This window comes from Electrophorus electricus, chromosome 8 (genome assembly GCF_013358815.1).
Source record: "Electrophorus electricus isolate fEleEle1 chromosome 8, fEleEle1.pri, whole genome shotgun sequence".
Taxonomy (NCBI): Eukaryota; Metazoa; Chordata; class Actinopteri; order Gymnotiformes; family Gymnotidae; genus Electrophorus; species Electrophorus electricus.
Genome location: NC_049542.1, coordinates 6,114,947 through 6,142,932, shown reverse-complemented (window position 1 = coordinate 6,142,932; position 27,986 = coordinate 6,114,947). Strand labels below are relative to the sequence as shown.

Sequence of the window (27,986 nt, the reverse complement as noted above, 5' to 3'; positions counted from 1 at the left end):
GGCCAGAGTTTGAGGCAGCTGCTTTCACAATATTGCACTGCCACGTTTTGCTGCCGTGCTCTATTTAAAGCCCGAAGTATTTTAGCGTTTAGCGTTGCACTGGTACGTTTAGCGCTGAGGATGAGTCATTTCAATTCCAACGCCTTCCATTGTGCTATACAATGAGATCGATGAGTTCCCACCGATGCCTGTTTCTTTTTCAACCTCATGCAAACAGGCTTGTGAGGAGTTAATGTGTATTGCCATGCAGGGACACTGGTATTCGGGCATCGCCCAAAGAGACACACTCATGCCTTATTCTGCTCTTGCCACATGTACGTGTAGGTCGCTGTGGCTACAGGGGTCACATAGCTCGCCTACAGTGAAGGTCGCAATGCAGATGCTGGGAATTTGTGGTTTGGCTGCGTTGTAAGTTGTAAATTCACAAATGTCCCATGTGTTTCTTTTTGCAGGAGATTGTGTGCCAGAAAAACACTGTGAGTACATGCGCGTACGCACGCGCACACACACCCACACCCACACCCACACCCACACCAACTCATATAATGGATGGACCTCAATTGAAGCTTTGCAGTAAAGGTTTATTGTCATAGAGCCACTGTTATACATGTTTTACATCACTGCTGTAATAAATCCAATAACAGCAGTCACACAGCAAGATAAAAGGCATATTCCAGCAAGTCGCACCTATCTGGCCCAGTAATGGATAGCTCTCTTCCTCCCCACTGTCTTTCTCTGTGTATTCCCATCTGTTTACTGCTCACTTTCCCTCTCCATCCCTCTCTCCCTCCATCTCTCCCTCTTTCTCTCTCTGTTTCAGCACAGATGGGGAGAGCAGGGGTTAGTGAGTAGCTCAGTGGGGCTTACTGAGGCTATAAGTGGCTTTAGGGGATCAGATGTCTTTTGCATCTGCAGGTACTAGGAAACCCACTGCCTCCCCACTCTGTACCTGTCTCGCTCTCACCCATCCACTCTGTGCTTCTCTCCCTCGCTATCTCTCCTTTCTGCCCCTCGCTATCTCTCCTTTCTGTCTCTCACTCTGCCTGTCTATTTTTTTCTTCTCTTTTTCTCTTCCTTCCGCAAGCACCCACCTCTCAGCTCCCTAACCTCCATCCTCTGCGTGACATCTTCATCAGTGCCTGAACCTCTTCCTGTCAAAGACGAGGGCTTGGTTTTGCCTTCTTGCTTTGCTCTGCTGTTCAGTGGTTTTGTTGTGGTGGCGGGGCCGGCTCACACGGGTTTGGGAGAGGCAGAGCAGGTGGGCTGGGGTTTGGCACACATAAACTAAGGCCTGGTCTGGCTCAGATGAAAGAGAAAGGGGTTGTTAGTGCTCTTGTCATAATGATTAATAATGATCTCAGCAAATGGAGCTTCATGGGGAAATACTGAGTTTCAAATTGCTTGCTTTGTAAATCAGTCATTGACTGAAACAACCACTACCATGCTACCATGCTATATATATATTACATACATACATCATTTTATATATATATATATATCTCCACACACATGCACACACACACACACACACACACACACACACACACAATCTCTCTCTCTCTCCCTCCATGTCCTGACTTCCTAAAATATGAATGAGCTTGTGATAGGGCAGCAGATGATGCAGCCAATTTGTGTGGGTGTGCGTGCGTGTGCGTGCGTGCGTGTGCGTGCGTGTGTGTGCGTGCGGAGATATATATATATATATATATATATATATATATTTAATGATGTGTGTATGTATGTATGTATGTATGTATGTTTTTATATATTATATATAAAATGTATGCGGGTGTGCAGGTGTGCGTGTGTGCGTGCGTGTGTGCGGATATATATATATATTTATTTAATGATGTATGTATGTATGTATGTATGTATGTTTTTATATATATATATAAAATGTATGTGGGTGCGTGCGGAGATATATATATATATATATATATATATTTAATGATGTATGTATGTATGTTTTTATATATATATATTATATATAAAATGTATGTGGGTGTGCAGGTGTGGGTGTGTGTGCGTGCGTGCGGATATATATATATTTATTTAATGATGTATGTATGTATGTATGTATGTTTTTATATATATATATAAAATGTATGTGGGTGCGCAGGTGTGGGTGTGTGTGCGTGCGTGCGGATATATATATATATTTATTTAATGATGTATGTATGTATGTATGTATGTTTTTATATATATATATTATATATAAAATGCGTGTGCGTGCGTGCGGAGATATATATATATATATTTAATGATGTATGTATGTATGTTTTTATATATATATATTATATATAAAATGTATGTGGGTGTGTGTGCGTGCGTGCGGATATATATATATTTATTTAATGATGTATGTATGTATGTATGTATGTTTTTATATATATATATAAAATGTATGTGGGTGCGCAGGTGTGGGTGCGCGTACGGGTGTGGATCTGCATGTGTGAGTGTCTGCTCCAAGCTCTGAAATCTTCTAGACATGTTTGAATTCCTTCAGTCATACTCTGCTCCTTGTCCTCCTTTTCCTCTCCTTGTCTGTGTATGTCTGTAAGTGTGTGTGAACCACATTTGTCTCCCATTGCTGACATTGCTGAATCATATGCTCCTTCAGCAGTAACCATTATTCTTTATAATGGCTAATGTATGATGTGCCTGATACACTCCCCCCTCTCTCTCTCTCTCTCTCTCTCACTCACTCTTCGCCTCTGTCTCTCTGGCTCTCTGTATGTCCAGACGTGCGCTGCTAACTACATGTTCATCCCATACATGGTGACACCCCAGAACAAGGTGTACTGTTGTGAGAGCAGCCTGATCAAGGGGCTGAGTGAGCTGATGCAGCCCAGCTTTGAGGCTCTGCTGGGGCCCATCTGCATGCCCCTGCTGGACCGGCTGACCCAGCTCCTCTCCAGCACACAGACCAGTTCCTGGTGAGGGCGGCTGTCGAACACACACACACACACACACACACACACACACACACAACACTGCCATTTCTCAGTCACTCTCTGTCTTTCTGTCTGTCTTTGTTTTTATTATACCCCGGTTAGGTTTCTGATTTATGTTTGCATACCATGATTAAAAAGTGTTAATGATTACACCTACATTACTCATCACAGGGAAGGTGCAGAAGTGAATGGACTTGCAGGTCCATGTGTGTGTGTTTGTACAATGTGTGAGTTCCTCTTTGTAACATTGATAGCTCTCTGAGTCATAGCCACTATACTGAGAGAACTCGCAGTCCCTACCGATCAGATTTTGAACCACCTGCAGAGAGAGAGCTAAGTTTACCAGATATAAAGAGAAAGCTTGTGCATGCGTGTGTGTGCATGCGTGTGTATGCATGCGTGCGTGTGCGTGCGTGCGTGTGCGTGCGTGCGTGCGTGTGCGTGCGTGCGTGTGCGTGCGTGCGTGTGCGTGCGTGTGTGCGTGTATGATTGTGTATGTGTGTGTGCGTGCGTGCATGTGTGTGCGTGTGTGCGCGCGTGCGTGCGTGCGTCTGTGTGTGTGTATGAGTGTGTGTGTGTGTGTGTATGTGTTTGTATGTATAAGTGTGCGTGCGTGTGCATGCGTGCGTGCGTGTGCGTGCGTGTGCGTGCGTGCGTGTGCGTGCGTGTGTGCGTGTAAGATTGTGTATGTGTGCATGTGTGTGCGTGCGTGTGTGTGCGTGCGTGTGTGTGCGTGCGTCTGTGTGTGTGTATGAGTGTGTATGTGTCTGTATGTATAAGTGTGCGTGTGAGCGTATGTGTGTGTGTGTGTTTGTATGTGTGTGTGTTCATCTGTGCACATGTATGACATGTATGACATGTTTCCTGGTTTTTGCGCTATTCGATCCTGTCCATGTCACCAAGATGGCGGCAGGATTAGCAGCTCTGTAGCCTGTGAAGAGCAGCTGCTCATTGATACTGAACAGAATAGGGTGTGAACTCATATGTCTGCCGTATGTTTCACACAGCTGCACCTACTGACACACCTCATCAGTTTCTCCGTGAATCTTTACTTCTGTTTCATGTAGAATTGTAGAATCTATATATACAAGGTATATGGATTCTGGGTTAGCACAAACACCTTACATCTCAGAACTTTAGTAGCCCATTTGCATTAACCACCCTTAGTGTCAACATGTCAATTTGTACTAAAAAAATGCATCATGGGTGGGTTTAGTGACGTTACAACTTTATACGAAATCCAACCATAATGTTTCCACTCCTTATTTATTCTGCAGAGTTCGCGTGTGATGCCAGAGTCAAGGCAAAGTGCCTCGAGTTCAAATCTAGACAGCATCTGCTTCAGTTTGGTTATTTCCAGACATGCTCTACTTCAGCCGTTTGTAGATGTTGCTGTTTGCTGGGTTGGTGTGTGAATGATGGTCACTTGGTGTGCTAATGGGTTACTCAGAAGCAAATGTTCTAAAATATAGAGGTATTTTCTTACAGGCTTAGCCAAGAACAGTAAGTGATAAACTGAAACTGTATCTGAACAGTAACTGAAAAGCAGTTTTAAACATTTGGTGTATATAATAGAAGTATGTCACATTTTCTCAAAATATTTTAATCTTTTTTTTGTCTTTTTTTTATTTTTTAGAATTGTACCTGTAGTTGAGACTTAAGCTGTTATGAGTCCATTTTAGCTTCTTGACAGAAATGTTGTAAAAAGCTCTTAACCCAGTGTTCAAGGACTGCCATCCAGTCAGCAGTTGTATTTTCCTGGACCTCCCAGTGCCCTTTCAGTAATGCTAAATGACTCTAGAGTTGCACCCTGTCTAGCTGGAGGGCCATCTGGGCGTGATCAGTGTGGTCTAGCCGGAGATGGGGCTAAAGACCTGGATGGAGAGAGGAGGCCCGGACATTGAACGCTGGGCTGAATGTGCCGTGTTTTGTGGTGTCCCTGCAGCCAGTACTTCCGGGAGACCATTCTCAATGAGATCCGGAAAGCACGGGAGCTCTACACTGGGGCGGAGCTAGCGGCAGAGTTGGGGCGGATCCAGCATCGATTGGACAATGTGGAGTGCCTGTCAGCGGACATCGTAATCAACCTGCTGCTGTCATACAGAGATATACAGGTATAAACTCAGGCTCTCAACCACCCTTGAAAATGTTTAACTATACATTTTTCTTGAAATGAAACTCATTATTTCAGTGCTAATGTTACTATATGTCATTATATTCTGTCAAAAGCAGCATACCCATGGCGTTCTTAGTCAAATTTTGTTTGCACAGTAAAAAAAAAAAAAAAAGCTGCATTCACCATGGAAACCTTCTCAAGAGTGTGTAATTATTTTCTAGTGCCACAGCAGTTCTGAACGTTCTCTGGTGCCGTTGCAGCGGAGCTCATCTACCATTTGAAACAAATTTATAATCAATAAACCCTCTGTCACTTCCTCTAGCCACTTCTGCTAGGGAACTTTGAGGGGGGGGGTATTACACAGTTTAACCCTTTAAATAGCTCAAACAAGCAACATTTGTCAAGATGGATGAAGGGTTTTTCTTGACAGTTAATGTTTGACCACATCAGTTCAGTAGTAAATTGATTAGAAGTGACCTGGGGAAATGCAAAGCATGCATGTTTTGAGTTGGAACCGGACCCTCTGAGTGCCTGCGTGTAAATGTTTAAGGAGTTTAAGGAGCTCAGGCTGTCTCCAGACTGTTTGTCCTCAGCCCGGCTGTCTCAGATTTCCAGCTGGCTGCGAGCCTAAAGGAAGTAGACCATGAGTGAAATTTTAAAGGAGACAGAAAATTTGAAGTATGTAGACCAGTCTAATTTTAAAAAAAAGAAAAAAGAAAAAAAAAGACAGTTCAGTCTAATAGATGCAGGCGTGATCCAAACATGTATAGTCTAATCAACTGGAGTTAGAGAAAGTCCAATCAAGTGGAAGTCCAATCCGATGGTGTTTGTAACTCCTATAGGCTAAAATGTATCAAACAGCTATATCTCCTAGAGCTGATCTGAGCACTGTGAAAGGAAACTGGGAAAGGTGAATATAGGTAGACAGGGATAGCTTTACAACACAGTAGTGGTGGTTGTCGCAGCCTGTTTTGCAAAGATTTAAATATTTATTCACATATTTTTGGTGTATTGTGTGTGTGTGTGTGTGTGTGTGTGAGACAAGGACCCAGAGATATGAAACTCAGCTCAGTCTCGAAGGCCTTCTGTCCATTGATTTCCCCACTATACCCTACCTATCAAGGTTTACTTTGCCATGCACAGAGCCACTGTCATATCCATCATCAATAAATAACAACAATGAATGATAAAGGTTAACTGAATTATTTAACTTGGTTATTGGTGCATGATTGTTGTGCAGTTGGATCAGAGCACATAGGAGCATAGGAGGGTTTCAATAATAGTGCAAGTTGCTAAATATGAAGTGATAGTTTATTGGTGCATTCTAAACAGTGTAATGAATTAAGGACAAATTGTTTAGTCCTAAATTTAGATAGGATTTTAAGACTCTGTAGAAGGTTGTTGTTCATTGTGAGCTTGGATTGAATCTTGACCATCAAATGATCTTGATCTTGGCCAATGAACGATTTGTAAAATGATTCATATATACCAATACTAAAGACACTGCTGGGTGTCCCTTGATTTTTCCTTATCATTGAATAAAATATTTACCAATACTAGCTGCTATGAATGGAAATTAAAACATGATCTTGTCACTGTCATTTAAATAACAGAGATGAATAAAATGCATTTTAATAAATAACAAAAATCACAAAACATTTTATGAACCATGTCTTTATTAAATAAATGCTTTACATAATCAAGCTCATTGATGGAAAAGGTGTGATTTATTTTTTAATGTTTTCTGGATTTTTGCTGCAACTAGCTCAGTTGTTAAGGAGCTTGTGTTCTAATCGGAAGGTTACTGGTTCAAGCCCCACCACTGCTAAGTTGCCACTGTTGAGCCTCTGAGCAAGGCCCTTAACCCTCAATTGCTCAAGTTGTATTCACTCATAATTGTAAGTCTTTTGATAAAAACATCAGCTAAATGTACAATGTTTTTTTTTTGTTTTTTTTTTAATACCTTGGAACTCTTAGATAACTGTGATTGCAATCTGTCCACACAGGCAAACCAAACCATCATTATATTCTCTCCAGCTTCATAGCTGGGATGAGGTTTAGATGTTTGTAGATATTTGAGTGCAGTGTCTCCATATGTATTGCTGTGTACAGCTACCAAGAAGTTAAATGTTTGTCTCGACTGTCCACAGAATGCCGCTCGAGTAGTGATGTGGAACATCTAGGTGGTAACAAACCTGATATTGGCAGCAGTTGTTTTCAGTGCTTTTTCCATGGGATCCTTCCACTGATAATTGCAGTCACCGTTGATTATCTTGGTCAGTGTTTTTCCTATACACACACGTCGTTAAGTGCCAGGAATGTGTGTAGGCCCGTAGCCACCAACCTCGGGATCGGTGTCACATGACTGATGATTCGGTGGTGTGCTCTTTTCAAGCATGTAGCAACACTGCTGGATTCCAGTCTTTAGAAATCCTTTTGCAACCTCCTCCAGTCTTGTTAGCCTCAACAACTGTTTTTCCTCTAAAATTTGAAGGTCCTCTAAAATTTGTTTTGGTTAGACAGTATTGCACCATATTGCATATATTGGCTCACAGATGTTCACTTTATCCATTAATAACCTTGATTATTTGAATAATTTCTTTAATAAAGATGACATATAAAATGTGTTACATAGTAGAAGATCTGAGATAATAACATAGAAATCCAGGCCACAGAAAGTTCACAGACCTTTCCTCACAGCGGTACGTCAGCTTCAAATCTCTGTGGAGGTTCTTACTCATACGTGTATTTCTTTTACAGGATTATGAGTCTATTGTGAAGCTGGTTGAAGCCCTAGAAAAACTACCAACATTTGAGCCTGTGGCCAATCCTCACATCAAGTTCCACTATGCCTTTGCCCTCAATAGGTGAGTTGCGTGTGTGTGTGTGTGTGTGTGTGTGTGTGTGTGTGTGTTTTTGCACATTATATCTCTAGAAGAGAGGGCCTGTGTGTGTGTGTGTGTGTGTGTGTGTGTGTGTGTGTGTGGATGGATGTGTCAACATGCGTCTACGTGAGGATTGTTTGTTTGTGACAACACCAACACTGTGTGAATATGCAAATGAGTGCTTTTCAAGTGTTTGCGAGATTTCTTGTTTGTTTGCATGTGTCTTATTTTCCAGAAATATTGGTCCATGTGTCTATGGCAGTAATATGCTCAAGGCTGGTAGCTAGATGCCCTTTACAACCTGTTTTTTTTCTTCCAAACACTTGCAGTGTATTTCATAATGTTTCCAGTTCCCAAAAATAATACAGCAGTTGTCACAACTCAAGTACCAATACTCAAAAAATAGCTGCCTGTTCTGTGAGGGGAGTTTTAATCATACTCATTTGCTGCATGAAAAGAGAGGTTTTGCAGGACCAAGGGACTCTAAACTCTCAGGGGAACATTCAATTCTCTGGTAATTGTTGCCCTGGGGACGGTTTATCATGTCACGCCTCAAAGCCAGAAGTGTTGAGTGACTCATGTGTGTGTCACGGAAGAGATGGAAAAAGAAAAAAAAAAACCCTCAAGCTGATGATGTCATCTGATGCTGCTGTATAATGGATAGCAGAGTATTACTCTCATGCCTGGTGAATGAGGGTAGTGGAGCAAGTGCATAGAATTGGCCTGTAGAGAGACAAAATGAGGATAAAATTGTGAAGTAATTGGGGTATTCCTACAAAGGTAAACCATTCTCTAATCCTTAAGTCTGTCCCCTGCTCTTTTCTCAAATAAGTCTAATTTTCAGCTTTCTCTCTCCCCCTCTTCTCATTCCCTCTTCCTAATTGTTTTCTCCCCACTTCTCACTCCCCTGCCTCTCTGTCTCTCTCCCCTTCATTTTGTCTGGGCTGAAGGCTAGAGCACATTGAATTCATTCTTTGGCCTTGCATTAAGCCGGCTGGTTTGGAATATGAAATATGTGACATCACTGCGTCAGTCGCCGGTCAGTGTCCACAACCTGCAGCTCCTGCCTGTTGCCACAGCTGGGGGGAGGGGGAGCTCGATGGAGGAGCACATAGCAAAGAAAAGAGAATGTTGATGTAGAAAAAAAAATCTGAAATTAAATGCTCTTTCCTTTTTTTTTTTCTTTGTATTTTCTTTCTTTGTATTTTCCCTCCTCTGTCACTCGCTCTTTCACTGTCTGTCCCACCCTTCTCTCTCTCTTTTTCCCCTTCTCTCTCTCTCTCTCTTTCCACACCCTTTTCTCTCCCTCTCTCCCTTTCCGTCCCTCTTCAGGAGGAACCAGTCAGGGGACAGGCAGCGTGCTCTGGACATCATGCTCCCGCTGTTTGAGGCCGAGGACCAGGTGGCGTCAGACATCTACTGCCTGGTGGGACGCATCTACAAGGACATGTTCCTGGACTCCCACTTCACAGACACGCAGAGCCGGGACAGTAGCATACAGTGGTGAGCAGACACTCCCCCTCCCAGCTGCACCGCTGGAGCCATTTAACGCCTTTCAGTTGGAGAAATTAATTTACTGACAATGGTTATCAGAGAGTGTAAATATTGACATAAACATTACACTTCCTTTCATCCTCTTCTTTCTCTCTCTATCTGTCTGATTCTCTCTCTCTGTCACTCTCTTCTTTTTCTTTCTTTCTTTCTTTCTTTCTTTCTTTCTTTCTTTCTTTCTTTCTTTCTTTCTTTCTTTCTTTCTTTCTTTCTTTCTTTCTTTCTTTCTTTCTTTCTTTCTTTCTTTCTTTCTTTCTTCTCTGATTTTCTGTCTCACCTCCCCCTCTCTGGTCAATTCAGTTATAATCATGCTTTATTGTTATGAATAAGTTATAAGTGGAGATGGGGATGGCTATTACTAGTGACAAGATGCTACAAATTTTGCTGCTTTCATAATCATCCCACAATCTCTCTCTCTCTCTCTCTCTCTCTCTCTCTCTCTCTCTCTCTCTCGCTCTCTCTCTCTCTCTCTCTCCCTCTCTCTTCTCTCTCTCCCCTGGTCTTATCTCCTCTAGGTTCAGGCGAGGTTTTGAGTCTGAGCCAACTCTCCATTCTGGCATCAACTACGCTGTGCTCCTGCTAGCTGCCGGGCACCAATTTGACTCCTCCTTTGAGCTCCGTAAAGTGGGTGCGTGCTGATCCTGACGCTCTGCTCGGAGGGAGGACCGAGGAGCGCCCATTGCGCCCACTACCGCCTCCAAGTCTCCTTGTGATCAGTTTTTGATTCAGAATCGGCGAGTCCAATGTCAGGGATACAATAAAGTCTGTTCGCCATTCCATTCACCCTTCATGATTGCAGTGGGTGAAATTAGCATGAGTTGACATAAGGAAACAGTAATGACATGGTCTGCTCAACAGTTTGTATCTGTGTATGGCAGAGTGGAACAGATTTAGTGTTGTGGGAAGATCAAAATTGCAGTGGTGATGAAAGGGTTAATGAAACAAAGCCAGTCACGTAGGGGAAGTTTATGTTTGGAACTGGACAGACAGCTCTCTCTCTCTCTCTCTCTCTCTCTCTCTCTCTCTCTCTCTCTCTCTCTCTCTCTCTCATTCATATATATATATATATTATATCTCACGCAATATGTGATTATGTAAAGAGCAACTCAGGAATAGTTATGAGGTCAGGGCCTTAGCATGTATAGTTTTAGTGGGTGTGTGTGGGCGTGTGTATGTGTATGCTTGGCCGTCTGGCCATTTGTGTGTTTTTGGGTGGTTTTGATGGTTTCAGGTTAGAATTAAGAGGTGCAGTGTACTATGGGCATGTGTTTGTGTGTGTGTTTGTGTGGTTTTGATGGTGTCAGGTTAGAATTAAGAGGTTCAGTGTGGTTGAGCTGCACTGTGCCCATGGGTTTGTGTTATAATTCCAACTGTGTGAGAGAGAGATTAAGTGACCATTATAACATGCATTAGGGGTGTATGTAGAATCTGAACAATGCATTTCTCTTTCTCTCTCTCTCTCTCTCTCTCTCTCTGTGTGTGTGTGTGTGTGTGTGTGTGTGTGTGTGTGTGTGTGTTGCAGGAGTGAAGCTCAGCAGTCTCTTAGGGAAGAAGGGTAGTCTGGATAAGCTGCAGAGCTACTGGGATGTGGGCTTCTTCCTGGGGGCCAGCATCTTGGCCTGTGATAACACCCGGGTTATACAGGCCTCCGAGAAGCTTTTCAAACTTAAAGCTCCCGTCTGGTACACACACACACACACACACACACACACAATAATGAAAGATTAGACAGATACAGACAACCCACTGGTCTCTGTAATCATTTGAATCATATAAAACTAATCAGAATGCCTTGTACTGTAATGTACTTCAGATATAAAGTGTCTTCAGAGAAATATAACGTTTTCAGTGGTAATGAACCTTTATGAGTTAACACTGTATGCATGTGTGTTTCAAGGTACCTTTGCTCGTTGGTTGAGACCTTCGTAATCTATCAGCACTTTAAGAAGCCTTCCTCTGAGCCACTGGGGCCCAGACAGGAACTGATGGACTTCTGGATGGACTTCCTGGTAGAGGCCACCAAAAAGGATGTTTCATCTGTCCGCTTTCCTGTATGAGCAACAGCCCCAGTGCAAACACACACACCTGTGTAAATGTAACTTGTAAAAATGCTACCAAGTGATAGTAATGCAGTAATTAAAAAGTTAATAATGCAGTAATTACCTTTGGACATTTGGGGTTGTGCAGGTCTTGATACTTGAGCCCACGAAAGTCTATCAGCCATCATACCTGTCAATCAACAACGACAAGGAAGAGAATACTCTCTCGATTTGGCATGTGGCTCCTGATGACAAGGTAAGCATTCATTCATTCACTCATTCACTCACTCATTCATTCATTCATTCTGTGACTCACCCATTAACGCACTTCATTTATTCTTTCGCTGACTTGCTCATTAATCGCTCACTCACTCATCCATCCATGCATCCATCCATCTACTGTCTCGTGTTCTCAGTCAATCGATCACTTGTTCATCGATTCAGTTTAAGTCTAATCTGACAGTCTTCCCACTACACACAAGTACATAATCTATGCTGCATCCAGTCTGTTCCCTCTGTGCTTTGTTACACACGCTGTACTGTGTGAGATCGCCTCTGGGAACTTATTACTTTAGGCCTGTTTTATGACATCGCACACCTGACTTATGATTGCTTCAGCCAGACTAGTCTGTCGATTACACATGTGACTGAGATGGATTTGTGTCAGTATTGTGTGTGTGTGTGTGTGTGTTTGTGTGTGCGTGCACGTGCCCACATGTGTGTGTCTAAAGAAACATTCCTTTAATGAAGCCTCAGTCTCCTCATTACCCTCTGCTTGTTACTGACACTCACTCTCACAATCACTCCCTCACTCTTTGACTGTCTCTTTCTCTAGCTCTCGCTCACTCTTTCTCTCACGTTCTCCCACACATACATTTTCAGATGCGAAGAAACAAGCTCGAACATGTGAGAAATCTTTGTCCATTATGTCATAATCCTCTCTCTACTTTCCTTTCTCTCCTTCTCCTTCTTCCTCTCATCCCATCTTTCTCTTTGTCCCCCTCCCTCTCTTCTGTCTGGTCCTCTCTTTCTCTCTCAGAATAAGGGCATCCATGAGTGGAATTTCAGTGCTGCCTCTGTACGGGGTGTGAGGTGAGTTTCTTCGACCATGTGGCCCAGATGAGATGGTGCTGGTCCTACACCTGCACTCCGGTGTTCTGGACGGCACTGCCCTGCAGGCACTGGCTCTCAAGACAGTGACAGCTGGAGGGGAAAGGCTGGTGGGCAGCTTCTCCAGTCCTATAGTGCTTAAAAGCATCCTTGTGAAGTAGTAGTGTGGACTGGAGTGCTTCCCCTGCCATGATAAGAGAACAGTTTCAAGGGCTCTTCCTCGGCTCACTGAATGCTGCCTTGTGATTGGTCTGGATGTTCCCTGAGTTGCTAGGGAACATTCACTGCAAGCCCACTTACTATAGAGGTTTACATGAGGTGCAAAGAGGAGACATACACGCACATACGCACACGCACACGCACATGCATGCATGCACGCGTGCACGCACATACACACACATTCTGTTTCTTCCACTCTCATCGTGGCACTTAAATGAGCAGTTGTTTAACACTCAAGCTGTCTAATTCTCACCACCAAACCCACTCCTCTCTCTTTTTCTCTCTTTTCTCTCTCTCTCTCACTCTCCCTTTCTCTCTCTCTCTGACACACACACACACGCACACACAAACACACACATGCAGAATGAAAGTCCCTAGAGACTGGAGTGCTGTAATTGCTCAGAATGAGATCTTTGATGATTGCTCTGTTCTGTGTTTGCGTATATTTGCTAGCTTTTGTACTGTGTTGAATTCTCCATAGTGGGCCAAGAAAGTGATAAAATATCATTTCCTTTTCATACGATGTTCACCATAGTTTTCTTTCTCTAATTGCAGATTTAAGTTAATAAACAAAATGCAGCCCATACTAGCAGTGTGAACATTTTGAGCTCTATGAACAGGATAAGGGCTAGAAGTCAACATTTAATTTCTGTTGCAGCATTTCCAAGTTTGATGAACGAAGCTCCTTCCTCTATGTAGTGAACAACTCAGAAGACTTCCAGATCTACTTCTGCACTGAGATGCATTGCAAAAGGTGTGTGTGTACATGTGTGTGTGTGTGTGTGCATGTGCACATGTGTGTGTGTGTGTGTGTGTGTGTGTGTGTGTGTGTGTGTGTATGTGTATACAAGTGCGCATTTGTGTGTGTCGTTTTGTGTGTTCTTTTGTGGGTGCTTGTATTTGTGTGTTTGTGTGCCTGTATATGAGTGCTTTTGTGTTTGTGTGTGTAGACAAATTAATAAATGTATTTTGTATTTTTTTGTAATGCAAATCAGTGAAAGACAGAACAGGAACAGTAGCAGCAGTTAGTTAATGTGTTCATTTTAAATATAAAACAATCCACTTCTGTTTGGGGAAATAAGATCACCCTTATATGCATGTGTGACTTTGTATGTGTACATGCATGATCTGTGTTTTGCCTGTCTTTGTGTGTGTATGCATGCTTCTGTGGTTTTTTTTTTTTTTGGTGTGTATATGTGCATGCATGTGTCTGTGTGTGCGTGTGTGTATGTGTGTGTATGTGTGTGTGTGTGTGTGTGTGTGTGTGTGTGTGTGTGTGTGTGTGTGCGTGCTGTAGGTTCTGTGAGCTGATGAACAGTCTGACAGAAGAAGCATGGCACGGTACGGATGAGACGGAGTGCGATTCTGAGGCTTTAGAGGTAAACGTGTATAATCATGGCTCTCACATAGTACTGTAAATTAACCCCAATCCTAAAACTATCCCTGAAACTCACTCTGAACCTAACTTTGAACTTCACCCCTGAACTATCCTATGCACTGTGCTTAAAAAGCAAGTACACATGTCTGCTGCATGTTCATAAACGCTTCCTTACTAGGCTCCCCATCACATTTTTATGTTCCCTCCTTTTCTGAATGGTGTACTTGTCTGGGCCCCCCTCTCTGGGGCCCAAAGTTCCACACTGCTAAGCATGCTCCTCTCTGGCCTGCTTCAATGTGGTGTGAGCCAGATTTACCCGGAGCACTGGGAACGTGGCAGATTTCTCTCTGCACACACATGAGCCATGCCAAAGCGTGTACCAAGAGATGAATGTGAGCTCATGCATGTGAACTTGTGCATATGCAGGAGTGCCCCGTGCTTTCACCTGTGCATGCCTGGGTGGGAACCTGCTGCTGTATGCTCTCTCTCTCTCTCTCTCTCTCTCTCTCTCTCTCTCTCTCTCTCTCTCTCTCTCTCTCTCTCTCTCTCTCTCTCTCTCTCTCTCTCTCTCTCTCTCTCTCTCTCTCTCTCTCTCTCTCTCTCTCTCTCTCTCTTTCTTTCTCCCTCTCTCTCCTTTTTTAGCCAGTGTGGGTTGATGCATCTGTATTTAACCTGTGCAAGTTGATATCTCATGGTTTTGATCTATTATTGATGCCCCGTATCTTTTACTTAAGTGTTAATTTGTTTTCCCTCTGTGTGAGGCTGTAGTACTATAATATTTTAAAAAGTACAGGAGAATATGGTATAATATAATGGGGGGAGTGGGGGTGTAACTTATTTAAATAAATTGTGTAACTAAAAGCGCAGAATTACTGTTCTTCTGTTGTTGGTAATCCTCACAAGTAGAATAATGCAGTGTGTGTGTGTGTGTGTGTGTGTGTGTGTGTGTGTGGGGCGGGGGGTTTGGGTGTGGGCGTACACATGCAGTATGATTATGAGTATGATGAACATGGAGAGAAGGTGGTTCTGGGTAAAGGCACTTTCGGAGTTGTCTACGCAGGTCGTGATCTCAGCAACCAGGTGCGACTGGCCATCAAGGAGATTCCTGAGCGGGACAGCAGGTATGTGCCCTTGTCAGTGTGTACGGTGTAAATCACAGTATGTATTGTGCATTTGCTTGTGCTGTGCCTTCACGGGATTCCCATGACATCGATCTCGCCAACTATGGTTGGAGCGGAGTAGAAGATCCGGGTGGTGTTCTGTTGCAGCAGCGGGTGGGCATGCAGGTTTTCTTCCAGAAATCGCTGAGTCATGAAGTCACTGAGCCAATATGGCTGATGATGACTTGACTCCTCTTTCATCTGTTCTATGGTAACGAGAGGAGCCAGTGGTGTTGGCTTGACTAATCACCACGAGGGAGTGTAGCACGTCGGTGCATGACGCTCCCAAGCTCTCTATCATCCTCCCCTGAGGAAGCTCTGGTCAACCTAGTGCACCTGCCCACTCTGACACATTTGGGCACGTGCAAACACACACACACACACACACACACACACACACACACCTGTCAAACAGCTGCATATTGTGTAACCTTTCTGTAATGGTTATGTAAGCACTTCCTGTGCGAGGTTATAAAGTAGGCAATTATCTAAATTGTTTTCTTGAGGGTGGCGCTGCATGCGCATGGTACAGAGACACTGGCTGTAGGCTCTCTCGCTCACCCTTTTTGTAGTTCTCTGGATCCACCGTCGTCATGCATCTCGCTGTTACTCTCCTTAACTGTCATCCTGTATGTGATTCTCTGTCACCTGCTTCCTCCTTTCTCCCTCTTTACATATGTCAGCCTAAAAACTGTATCCCTGTTTCTCTCTTTCTTTCTTTCTAGTGCTCTCTCTCTCTCTCACTCACTCACTCACACACATACACACACACATATTTTGGTCTTGGCACTCCTGTTTCACACCGGCTCATTTCTGAGGGCGGTAGAGACAGGATTCAGGCAGGGAGGGTCGCATAGCAACAGCTGCATACTCACAACCGTCCTTCCCCAGCTCTGGAGGTGGACAGCTACATGCACTCCTACAGGCAGCTAGCCTCTGCCTCAGAAAGCTCACAAGTGGCGCCCCCTTCTGGTAAAAAAGATGTCCGTGGCCTGGGTCACCACCATACTATAATAGATGCAACAAAAATCAAGCTGAAAGACTTTAGCCTTTTGCCAAATTGAACATATGCCCACTTCCTTATGCTTGTTACCATGTGCAAACACACATACTCTCACACCCACACATACATGGGCAGTCTTGCTGAGGTGTGCTTGCTGTGTGCCTGCAGGTACTCCCAGCCCCTGCATGAGGAGATAGCCCTGCACAAGCACCTTAAGCACAAAAACATCGTGCAGTACCTGGGCTCCATCAGTGACAACGGCTTCATCAAGATCTTCATGGAGCAGGTTCCTGGAGGTGAGGGCACAGAAACCGGGCTGGTTCAAAAACATCCTGCCTCATGAAAATTTCCTTTGTTTGCGGAACCTGTGGTTGTTCCGTGTGTGTGTGTGTGTGTGTGTGTTTACACAGGCAGTCTGTCTGCACTCCTGAGATCCAAATGGGGTCCTTTGAAGGACAATGAGCCCACCATTGGCTTCTACACCAAGCAGATCCTGGAGGGGCTCAAGTATCTGCATGACAACCAGATCGCGCACCGTGATATTAAGGTAACTGCCTCCACCCTCTCATCCGAGTTCCCACCCACCTGCTATGGGTGGTGGTGGTGCAGAGCCATTTATTAACCAATCAGAAATCCTCTCTGCAAGAAGGCAGTCCTATGCATTTTGCATAACTGCTAAGCATGTAGACGTTTTTGGAAGTCTTTGGATGGAGAAGGTTTAGTTTGGTGGGAGTGTTTTAAACTAACCCCACCACCACAAAGGACAGTCTCTGAATGGAGATTTTTTTAATGACATGCAAATGGAAAAAATGAAATGTTAATACAAAATCCCAACAAAGTAAGTAACTCACTAGCTATTTATAGCTGTAGACCAGAAGCAACAAAAGCAGCTTACATCATGAGAACTGTAATTTTTCGGTTGTTAGGAGTGGTATGTTTGACAAGTCGTGCTTTATCCCTGTGTGGGGTGGAGTCCAACAGCATGGCTCAGTTCTAATCTTAATCTAGTCTTAGTCTTATATAGAAGGTCATTATGGGCTCATGCATGGCTCTTTGGTGGTCTTGTGTCTGAAAGCACAGGTTCTCATGTAAATTTTAATGTTTTTCCCCCGTTGGCTTGACTTTGTGGACAGCTGCTGCTGTGTGACGCGTAAAACCCTGACAACCTCAAACCAAATCTGTTACTGTGGCTTCAAATGAAGCCATGAAATGAAGCACTCTGCGCACAAGAACAGGGCTTTGCATGATCACTCTATCTATTCACTTCTTCTTCCAGCCATGCCCTTTTGCTTTGTTTATCTTTTTTTTTCCTACATCTGCATCGGCACGTTTCAAGGTGCCTGATATGTGCTTTCACGTGACTCAGCTGTCGTGCGTGTCCCTTCTCCTAAACCACGCAGGGAGACAACGTCCTGATAAACACCTACAGTGGTGTGCTCAAGATCTCTGATTTTGGCACGTCGAAGCGTCTTGCTGGCATCAACCCCTGCACCGAGACCTTCACTGGTAACCCACACTTTACTGTAAACTTTACTGTACACTTTACTGTAGACCTGCTTATAGGTAACATGAAACAAAAATCAGATCACATTTCTGGGTGAAACAGTTTTATTAATCGCGATTTGATGACATCATGACAGCTAGAGATGATGTTATTGGATTATGTTATTTGCCCACTGTCTGCTCTACCTTGGCGTCACAGTCAAAAATCATAAAGCCATATTGCTTTGTTCTTTATTCCAAGTGGATGTTCTTTACGTTTGGTGTCCATTGGCTCAATGCAAAGATAATGTTTTTGTCCTCTGGGCATGTCTGATCAGGCCTTAGCCTGTCTGTAAAGATCTCTTGGCTCCCTTTGACTGGTTAAACGCTCCTGCAGAATAAAACTCAGCTTGTTTGTCCCGTGCCTGTATCTGCAGGGGTTCCCTAGATGTCCTGCACACAGCTGCGATGTCAGTACGCTGGTTTAGTTGATGTTATGAGTGTGTCACATTAGGGCTAAGGTCTACAGACTCTCCTACAGAGACTTTGAAATGCAGTTCTAAAATCTGCTGTTGTCCAAGTTTTGTTAGGTAGTTTGACTCAAAGCCCTTGCATGACATTTGTGATATATTTACATGCCATTTTTGATGAGTTTGGATGCTGTTTATGGTCTGTTTGTGTGATGAATTTGTGTGCTGTTTGTGATACATGTGTACTATTTGTGAATGGTTCGTGTGCTACTGTTGTGTGCAGGCACGCTGCAATACATGGCTCCGGAGATTATTGATAAAGGCCCCCGTGGCTACGGCAAGCCAGCGGACATCTGGTCGCTTGGCTGTACCATCATCGAGATGGCCACTGGGAAGCCACCGTTTTACGAACTAGGAGAGCCACAGGCAGCCATGTTCAAGGTCTGAGTCGTTCAGACGATGTCACAGAGTTGTTCATATGTCCATATGTCCATATCACTCAATCATTCTGAATGTTCTGCTTGGCTAATACTTTAGTATATGTCATAGGTTCCAGAGGAGATACTTTTGAGGTAGTAATCAATGTAAGGTAAAAAAAAAAGGACATGAATGTGATTCTCCCCCTTGTGGAGAATTTAATATTTATCATAAATGTGATTGCGTGTGTGAGTGTGTGTGAGCTAAAAACCAGGTCCATGAGGTGCTTATGAATGACCTGATTCAGTTAGGCATTTAAAGCAGCAGATTTCATGCAGTACATGCTGTTTGGGAAAATGTTTGAGATGCCAATCTGCACTTTATGTGCAATTCATAGAGACAGGAATCTTGAGAAGCCAAATAAACACTCCCAAGCATGTTTTCCTGAATTCATGAAGTTTGCCCTCAGCTGGTCATGCTGTGTAAGGGCCCTGCATTTCAAAATATCTTAGTGCTGAATAATTACTCTTTTTTTGCAGTGGGAATTAAAGCTCAATGTTTAGCTGCTACCTGTCAGGATTAGGTAGCTTTAGTGATGTAAATGTTTAGCTGGTTCTTTTAATGAAGTAATAGCTTTGCTGTTTTGTGTTGGCTGTCAGAGCTAATGTGTGTGTGTGTGTGTGTGTGGGTGGGTGGGTTTGTGTGTTTGTAGGTGGGGATGTTTAAGATCCACCCGGAGATTCCTAACTCCATGTCAGCTGAGGCCAAGGCGTTCATCCTGCGCTGTTTCGAGCCTGATCCGGACCTGCGGGCCACGGCCAATGAGCTACTGATGCACGAGTTCCTCACCGTCACCTCCCGCAGGAAACGAGCCAAGGGCAACAACTTCACAGGTGGGCTGCGCTGCGCTGGGTGCGTGTGTGCGCGTGCGCGTGTGCGTGTGCGTGCGCGTGTGTGTGTGCGTGTTCGTGTTCGTGTGCGTGTTCGTGTTCGTGTGCGTGTTCGTGTGCCTGTTCGTGTTCGTGTGCGTGTGTGCGTGCGCATGTGTGCGTGCGCGTGTGTGTGTGTGTGCGTGCGTGCGTGCGTGTATTGTATTACAGGCTACTATAAAGTTCTGTCTCTATTAAGCAACCCAAAGCTTTCGGAAAGCTGTCAAAGCTAATCAGGTTATACTTTTATGCATTTGTATATTGTGTTAAACAATTAACTATATTAACATTTCATATGAACATATTTATGATACTTTCAACTTTCTTGTTGCTTTTACAGCTTTGAGCCCTGGAACTGGTGAGTGTGCTTGTCTTTGCGTTTTTCTTTAGAGTCTGCTTGTGAAATGAAACACCTGTATGTGAAGTAACACTGAATTTAGTGAGCCAGCATGCTACAGCATCAGTGTGTTATTTCATCCCATTAAATAGCCCAGCAGAGTGTAGGCCAGTATAGTGCCACTCAGAATGACGTGCTCCTGCAGTGTGTTTGCTGTTGGAGGTCACGGTATCACACTGGCCTGGTGTGCGATGGTGTGTGGGAGCGCTAACGCTCAGAGCAGGTGCTTGTGGTGGGATGTGGGCACGCACGCCTGCCATGGCTTGCCTTCCGCTCCAGCAGAGTACCTGCGTAGCGTCTCGCTGCCCGTGCCTGTGGTGGTGGAGGACACCAGCAGCAGCAGCGAGTATGGCTCTGTGTCGCCCGACACTGACCTCGCCGCCAACCCCTTCGCCTTCAAGGCTGCCGGCAAGAGCTACAGCGAACGGGATGGTAAAGGGCCTCGCTCGCTCTTTCTCAGGTAAACGCAAAGAAAGGGTGGGAGAGAGAGAGCGAGAGAAGGGAAGGAGGGAGATAAGGAGGGGAGGGTTGGGGAAGAAGAGTGTGACAGGGTCTCTTCATTAATAATTAATCCCTTGTACTTGCATGTAGCCTGAAGCAGCACTAAACAATTAATTATTATGGCAAGCTGTTTTTAGCCCTAATTAATATTTTAGTCATAAAAATTGAATTAGTACTGGTCAGAATTGATTCATCACTGGTAAGAACTGAATTATCACTAGTAAGAATTCCACTTGTGAACATTAAAAGTTAAAATGACTTACTGTATAATACAGTAAGACCCATAATCCATTGCGACATGGAGGGTTGGGCTCTCTGGGGGTGGGGCTCAGTGTTCTCTGGGTGTGGTACTTACCTGGCGGGAGGTGGGTGGGAGCTGGGCGTGTTCTGAGTTGTTGGGTTTTTTTTTCCCCAGCATCCCTGTGGAGCAATTTGAGGACCACAGCGCGCCACCGTCGCCCGAGGAGAAGGATGCTGGCTTCTTCATGCTGCGTAAGGACAGTGAGCGCAGGGCCACGCTGCACCGCGTTCTTGATGAGGACCGTGACAAGATCGTAATCAACCTGCTGGAGGCGCTCACGCAGGTGAGCGAATGCATGCAGGCATGTGGGCAGACCACGCCCTCAGCTGAGTACATGTGTTTGCAGTGGACTAACACGTCTCTTGTCTCTCTGATTCTCTCCATCTGTTTCCTTCTTTTTCTTGCTCTTCTCTCTCTCTCTCCAGGGTTCTGAAGAGACCAAGCTGAAGTCCGAGCACATCTCCATGCTGGTGGCCAGCCTGGGTGAGTTTGTGCGCATGGCGGACCGGAAGATTATCGCCAGAACACTGTCCCAGCTGAAACTGGAGCTGGACTTCGACAGCACAGCCATCAGCCAGCTGCAGGTGGTGCTCTTCGGCTTCCAAGACGCCGTGAGTCCCCCTTCAATCTCACTCTTGGTTGTTTCCTTTGAGCCAGTCAAAGATAAGATGAAGAGGAGGGATTTACTGCCCGTCAACCAGTGTGTATAATGGATGTAAAAACTGCATGTTGATTGTAGTGTCCTTGGGTTCTGAAAAAGGTGCTATATTCATTCATTAATTCATTCATATTCAGTTTCATATTGAAATTACACCATCATGTCCAGACTTGTAGCAATGTGGGAGACTAAAATAGAGGCTTTGACCCAGTCCAAAAATAACACATATGTCCTTAGAGGATTCAGTATGCATATTCTATTAAATTCACATCATATTTAATCAAATACTTCGTTCAAAGGCATATTAAATGCTATGAAATTGCTTTTTACAATAATTGCTTTTATTACATAATGAAAGCACATGCGCGCGCGAACACACACACACACACACACACACACACACAGAGAGGAGGGGGGGGGCGCTTACGCAGATAATATTAAACATGTCTCCTTTCAGAACTGGATTAGCCTAGTCACTAATACTTTATTGATGAGGCGGGTGTTGTCGCTCTAAATCGGAAGTTCTTCGGATTCTGAAATGATGTCCACCTTATGACTGACAGGGTGTGAATTTGCATTGGTTGCAGTGGTTGCAGTGGTCAGACTGGGTCTGTATGTCTGTGTGTGTGTGTGTGTGTGTCCAGGTGAACAAAATTTTGCGGAATCACAATGTCAAACCTCACTGGATGTTCGCGCTGGATAACATCATCCGTAAAGCTGTGCAGACAGCCATCACTATCCTGGTGCCAGGTCCGAAATGCTCCACAGCACTAGTATATGAAGTAGTCAGAACTAGTTTGTCAGAACTCATACAGCCATTATGTACCAGGGCATTAAGGGATATAACTGCGCCCATGACTGGGTTCCACCTGTGGCATGCATGGTGTACTCAGGAAAACAAACAGAAAAGCAAAAATAACAGAGCCAGTGCCATTGGTTTTGAACAAGAATAATTAATGTGACCTCACCTCTCATATCACTTCAATGTAATGTCAGCTATATGCTCTGTGCATGTTTTTTTGTGTTTGTATTGATACGTCTTTATTTATTTATTCACCTGTTTGTTTGTTTGTTTGTTTGTTTGCCTCTTCACACCCAGAGCTTAGGCCACACTTCAGCTTAGCCTCTGAAAGTGATCCGGCGGACCAGGAAGAAGATGATGATGATGCTATGCCTCGTGGAAGCCCTGCCCATAAAAGCAGGGCACCTCCCATTGCGAGCCACGATGACACTGTGGCCACTTCAGGAGTGAGCACGCTCAGTTCGACCATCTCCCACGAGTCCCACGCAGTGCAGCGCTCTGTCACCATGGAGCTTGGGCGCATGAAGCTCGAGACCACAAGGTGATCTACTTTTATACTGTTTATCTTGTGGTTTGACTACTGATGACTACTATATGTGAGCTGTGTGTGTGTCTGTGTCTGTGTGTGTTTTAGGCTGTTAGAAGAGCTGCTGGAGAAAGAAAGGGAGTATCAGTGTATCCTTCATCAGGTTTTGGAAGAGAGAGAGAAGGAGATTAAACTGCTAAGGAATCGCTCGGAACCTGTCGGTCAGTATATTTAGTCTGCACACACACACACACACACACACACACACACACACACACACACACACACACACACACACACACAATTTTGTGTGTGTGTGTGAGAGAGCGAGATTTATGTGGAACAAAGAACTTTCTAAGAACAAATTTGGCCCTTAATTCTAACCTTAATTTCAGTAAACCAGAAACAAGTAACCATGCTTTGTAAGAAGAACTTCACCTTGTCAGGACTAATTTTTATTTACTAATTAATCTTAGTGTAATACCACAAGTCCTTCTGGTTTATCAGGGCTGAATGTGGTGTTTGTTCTTATTTCTGTGTGGTAGATGTTGCCACAGCATCGGTGAACATGCCGAGTTCATTTGGTGGAGAAGGTGATCCTGAGTTACATAAGTGGCTCCAGCTGCATGGAGCTGACGCAGTCTCTATAGACAGGGTAACGCCCCCCATTCTGTCTGTATCCACTCGGACCCCAGTCCCTGCTCTACCATCGAGTAGTTTGGGCTAAACCATCTATGGTCATGACATATATGTTGAGAAATTAATAAGCGATCATGTCTACCAGCACTAAATGACGGCAATGCTGAACTCAGCTTTCTGTTTTATAGATCTTGGCAGAGGAATACACCCTAGACGACATCCTTCACTACATCACCAGGGATGACCTGAAGAGCCTGAGATTAAAGTGAGCACTCCAATTCACATACACCATTTTCCCCCATGCTGTGTACCTTTCAGTAGCTGGTACCCAGCATCAGCTTGTGTTGTATTTGGTTCTGTTATGGTTGCGCTGCCCCCGCCCCATTGAGCTATTTCTGATTTTTTTATGCTTAGAAGTCAGCTAAATGGGTTGATTAATGAATTTTAGGGCAGCATTTTTTGACCAAGTCCCCACTGATGGCTTGGTTGAACTGTGTTGGGAGTCAGGATAGAGCAATAATGTGGTCTGTCTGGCTTGGGAAGGAATGTACTGGGCTGTATAGTGCGGGGAGCCTTCGGGATCGGGGAGCACAGTGGTGCACAGTGCACAGTGGTGAACTCAGTGCACAGTGGTGAACTCAGTGCACTCTTAGCTTTTTTCAGTTCAAAATCTGACAAGAGGTATTTGTGGAAGATCTAAATTCCAAAGGGGGACATGTCTACCCCAAACATTTCTCTGCTTAATCTAATCAAATACCTGCATCTATCCTGCAATGCTTGTCAGTTTAGCAAGCAGCTATAACAAAGTTTTAGTATTCCTTTGGTATTAAACTAGTGAAACTAGTGTTTCTGCTAGCCCAGTCTACATACATGAACGCTTGACTAACACATTGATGTATTCAAGACTTTACTATAGTTAAGGTAGGACTACACCATGACAAAAAAAAAAGAAGTATATTAGACAAAAATTAGACTACGGTAATATGAATATGTAGTGACTAAAATTTCGCAAAAATTCAGGAAATAAATAAATAAACTACTATCATTAAAGACTTCAAAAAAAGTATAGGACCAAAACTAAATTGGAGAATCAGGCCAAAACAATCACTGACCTGACCCTAAGTTAACTTTTTGTGCTGTCTTGCACAGGGGTGGAGTCCTGTGTAGGTTATGGAAGGCCATCATTGAACACCGAGAGAAGCCCAGCTGAGCCGGTCTTCTTTCTTCTGTACCATGCTGTGGCATGTCCCGGTCCAAGCCCTGTGAGCCCACTCCAGACGCAAATATGTCTGGACGATTCAAAACAGGACTACCTGGCTGGAACTCTGACCCAAACACTGTCCTTTGGGCAATTGGACAATGCCCGCTAGGCAGTGTTGCCTTGGGTTGTGATTTGAGTTTTATTACAGCCTGTACCCGATTTTTGGGTGAGCTATTCAGTTCACTTGCATTCAGTGGAAGGACTGTGTAGTGTGGTGTGTTACATTTTTTCAGTAATTGTTGGAGGTGTTTGTGTTGGAAATGTTTGAGTCATTCAGGGGTGTGCGCGCGCGTGTGTGCGCGTGTGTGTGCGCGTGCGTGCGTGTGCGTGCGTGCGTGCGTGTGTGCGTGTGCGTGTGTGTGTGTGTCTGTCTGTCTGTCTAAAAGGCTGTGTATGGAACAAACACCAACAGAGCTGATACTAGTATAGTGTATGGTGTGGCTTGGTGCTTCTTTATAAAGGAAAATTATGATTTGTTCACATGCTATTTGTTTACAAAACACATACTGAGACTGATTATTTGAAAACAAGGCAGAGTACTTTATTTAGATTGTCTAGAGATGCCCTTTAACCTGAAGCTTCCATTTCAAACATCTCACAAATGTTTTCATCCCTGACATTGTTTTATTATTATTATTATGATTATGATTATTATTATTATTATTATTATTGTCTTTCTCTGTTCTTTTTAGAGAATTGTATGCTTGATACTGATTTTACTATTTCAGCTTTTGTACTGGGTCCTGTTATTAGTGAAAGTATGTTTGTATCATATATTAGGTAACCAGCTCAAACTCATACCATTTTCAGTTGTATGCATAATACGTAGGTGTTTAACACAATTTTTAAAAGTTGTATTGTATTGGTTAAACAAATGTGACAATTGAAAAAAACAGTTTTAAGTTGTAAATATAGCAGCCAAATTCCCGTAATATTCAAACTGATGTAAGTTTTTGCATTTTCATTGCTGGTCTTTCTTTACTACATACCTCTGCTAAATATACATTATATCATGTGTGGCTTTCTTCATCTTAACGCCACTCAGCAAAGTGATTAACATATTTACTGTTTCCACCGAACATCATCCCTCTTTATTTAAACAATCTCTGTGTTGGATATTTAATGTTATTTTTGTTATCTATTTAATCATGATGGACTTATGAGATTAATTGTATAATGTTGTATGACAATCCTCAGAATTAACTGTGAAATTAAAGTGTGAAAAACACTTGGAAATTATGCATTTTTAAAAAAAATTTTTTAAAAGCACATTTCTTCATAGTAAAAAAGGTGGTGGTCTGGCTGCTGACTGTAATAACACTCTTAATGTCTCTGCCTGTACCTTTCATGAGGTCTCCTCATTTGAATATTTGGTGTTGAAGCTAACTGTTTCCTTAACAGTACTATTTTTGTTAATCTACCGACCACCCAGTACATCTTCAGACTTTCTGTCAGAATTCAGTGAGCTTCTCACTCTGGCCAGCACAATGTGTTCAGCGATGGTTGTGCTAGGGGACTTTAATATGCACGTTGACACTGATTGTTCACTTTCAGTTGAATTCCTATCTGTGCACATTTTTCTCTGACTCATGTTGATTTTCCTTCCCACTGTCATGATCACACATTAGATCTAATCTGCTCCTCTGGTTTGGATATTACTTCTGTTACTGGATCGCTAGTCGGTATCTCTGATCATAAACTTACCGAAGCCGCTGCTACCATCTCAGTCACTCGGCCACGCACCGAATCCCTCATCCCTTTCCGCGATATCAAAGCTGTTGACCCTCTCGCTTTCCCTGCTCACCTCCACTACTCCTCTCCCCTGATGTCCGTTTCAAAACTGTCCTCTCCTGATGATGTTCTCTCTATATAACGTTTCCATCTCGGAGCTGCTGAAACTCCAGCACTTCTCAAGTCTTCCCAGGTTCCCGCTGGTGGTTCTTCTCCATGGCCTCTATAAGAGAACTGGTCTCACTGGTCATAAAGTAGCCTATTCCGACCATATGCTGAATTATAGGTCAACTCAAAATACTGCCCGCTCACACTTTATCTCCTCTGCCTTCATCACACTCCTTATCTCCTCCTCGACATAAGCCCAAAACTCTCTTTTCCACTATTAATAAGCCCTTTCATCTTACATCTTTCTCTCCATCTGGTACTATTGAATAATGTGAAGGTTTTCTTAGATTGTTTAATGAAAATATAACCTAAATTAACCAGTTTTTTCCCCCTGCTCTCCCTACATCTTATGGGGACACCCTTCTCACTCCTGCTGCTGAACAATTTTCTGCCTTCTCTCTTACCCAACCTTCCCTAATCTCTGAGATTATAACAAAATCTAGTTCCTTTACCTGCCAATTTGATCCTGCCCCCAACACTCTTCTTAAGAAGTGTTGTTCTGCTATTTTTGCTCCCATCTGTCATCTCATTAATGCATCCCTTACCTTAGGTTATGTTCCTTCAGCTCTTAAAAACTCAGCTATCACTAGCGTTCTTAAAAAATCTGGACTAAATGCTGGACTTCTTGATAATTACTGGCCCATTTCTAATCTCCCTTTACTGGCCAAGGTAAATACACAGGCTCTTTTCAATCTGGTTTCCACTCCATGCACAGCACTGAGGCAGCCCTCTTACGTATTCTCAATGATCTTCTCTCTACTGATTCTGGTGACCTGAGTATTTTTCCTTCTTCTAGATTTAAGTGCCGCATTTGATAGAATTAATCATAACATACTCATTGCCCGCCTCTCAACCACTTGCATTACTAACACGGTTCTTGAATGGTTCGCGTCCTATATTTCTAATAGAACACATTATATTGTTTTAGGTAAACACAAATCGCACACTGCTACCATCACTCAAGGTGTTCCCCAGGGATCCATCCTTGGCCCTCTCCTGTTCATTATCTACATGCTACCAATCGGTCAGATTATCCGCAGGCAGGGTCTTACTTTCCACTGTTATGCGGATGACTCTCAGATCTATATTAACACCAAGGCTAACACTACCCTACCACCTCCTGTTTCTCCTGTCTCCAAGATCTCAAGCAGTGAATGAGCATAAACTTCTTAAAACTCAATTCTGATAAAACAGAATTTCTACTTATTGGCCCGAAGTCCAAAATATCAAAATTCTCCAATCTTAAATTAAATCCGAATGGTATCTTGATAAATTCCTCATCCATGGTT

General features: G+C 43.6%; 1 protein-coding gene across 2 annotated transcripts in view; it reads left to right on the top strand.

Moving 5' to 3' along the window:
• map3k5 (mitogen-activated protein kinase kinase kinase 5) overlaps nucleotides 1–26,118 on the top strand; it is a 36,109-nt gene extending 9,991 nt beyond the window's left edge. The window contains exons 3-30 of one of the 2 annotated variants that reach the window (XM_027029545.2): nucleotides 453–476; nucleotides 2,743–2,936; nucleotides 4,900–5,068; nucleotides 7,831–7,937; nucleotides 9,288–9,458; nucleotides 10,022–10,134; nucleotides 11,029–11,188; nucleotides 11,404–11,557; nucleotides 11,694–11,801; nucleotides 12,585–12,637; nucleotides 13,533–13,628; nucleotides 14,172–14,253; nucleotides 15,240–15,373; nucleotides 16,584–16,711; nucleotides 16,826–16,962; nucleotides 17,816–17,921; nucleotides 18,651–18,808; nucleotides 19,497–19,677; nucleotides 20,054–20,071; nucleotides 20,393–20,570; nucleotides 21,027–21,195; nucleotides 21,338–21,523; nucleotides 22,215–22,320; nucleotides 22,670–22,913; nucleotides 23,007–23,119; nucleotides 23,444–23,553; nucleotides 23,726–23,802; nucleotides 24,687–26,118. In XM_027029545.2, coding sequence (XP_026885346.2) covers nucleotides 453–476; nucleotides 2,743–2,936; nucleotides 4,900–5,068; nucleotides 7,831–7,937; nucleotides 9,288–9,458; nucleotides 10,022–10,134; nucleotides 11,029–11,188; nucleotides 11,404–11,557; nucleotides 11,694–11,801; nucleotides 12,585–12,637; nucleotides 13,533–13,628; nucleotides 14,172–14,253; nucleotides 15,240–15,373; nucleotides 16,584–16,711; nucleotides 16,826–16,962; nucleotides 17,816–17,921; nucleotides 18,651–18,808; nucleotides 19,497–19,677; nucleotides 20,054–20,071; nucleotides 20,393–20,570; nucleotides 21,027–21,195; nucleotides 21,338–21,523; nucleotides 22,215–22,320; nucleotides 22,670–22,913; nucleotides 23,007–23,119; nucleotides 23,444–23,553; nucleotides 23,726–23,802; nucleotides 24,687–24,747 — 3,537 coding nt within the window. In that variant the 3' untranslated portion in view covers nucleotides 24,748–26,118. Of the gene's footprint in view, nucleotides 1–452; nucleotides 477–2,742; nucleotides 2,937–4,899; nucleotides 5,069–7,830; nucleotides 7,938–9,287; nucleotides 9,459–10,021; nucleotides 10,135–11,028; nucleotides 11,189–11,403; nucleotides 11,558–11,693; nucleotides 11,802–12,584; nucleotides 12,638–13,532; nucleotides 13,629–14,171; nucleotides 14,254–15,239; nucleotides 15,374–16,583; nucleotides 16,712–16,825; nucleotides 16,963–17,815; nucleotides 17,922–18,650; nucleotides 18,809–19,496; nucleotides 19,678–20,053; nucleotides 20,072–20,389; nucleotides 20,571–21,026; nucleotides 21,196–21,337; nucleotides 21,524–22,214; nucleotides 22,321–22,669; nucleotides 22,914–23,006; nucleotides 23,120–23,443; nucleotides 23,554–23,725; nucleotides 23,803–24,686 lie in introns of both variants that reach the window. The other variant, XM_027029544.2, reaches the window with a different exon arrangement.
• Nucleotides 26,119–27,986: the final 1,868 nt, after the last annotated feature.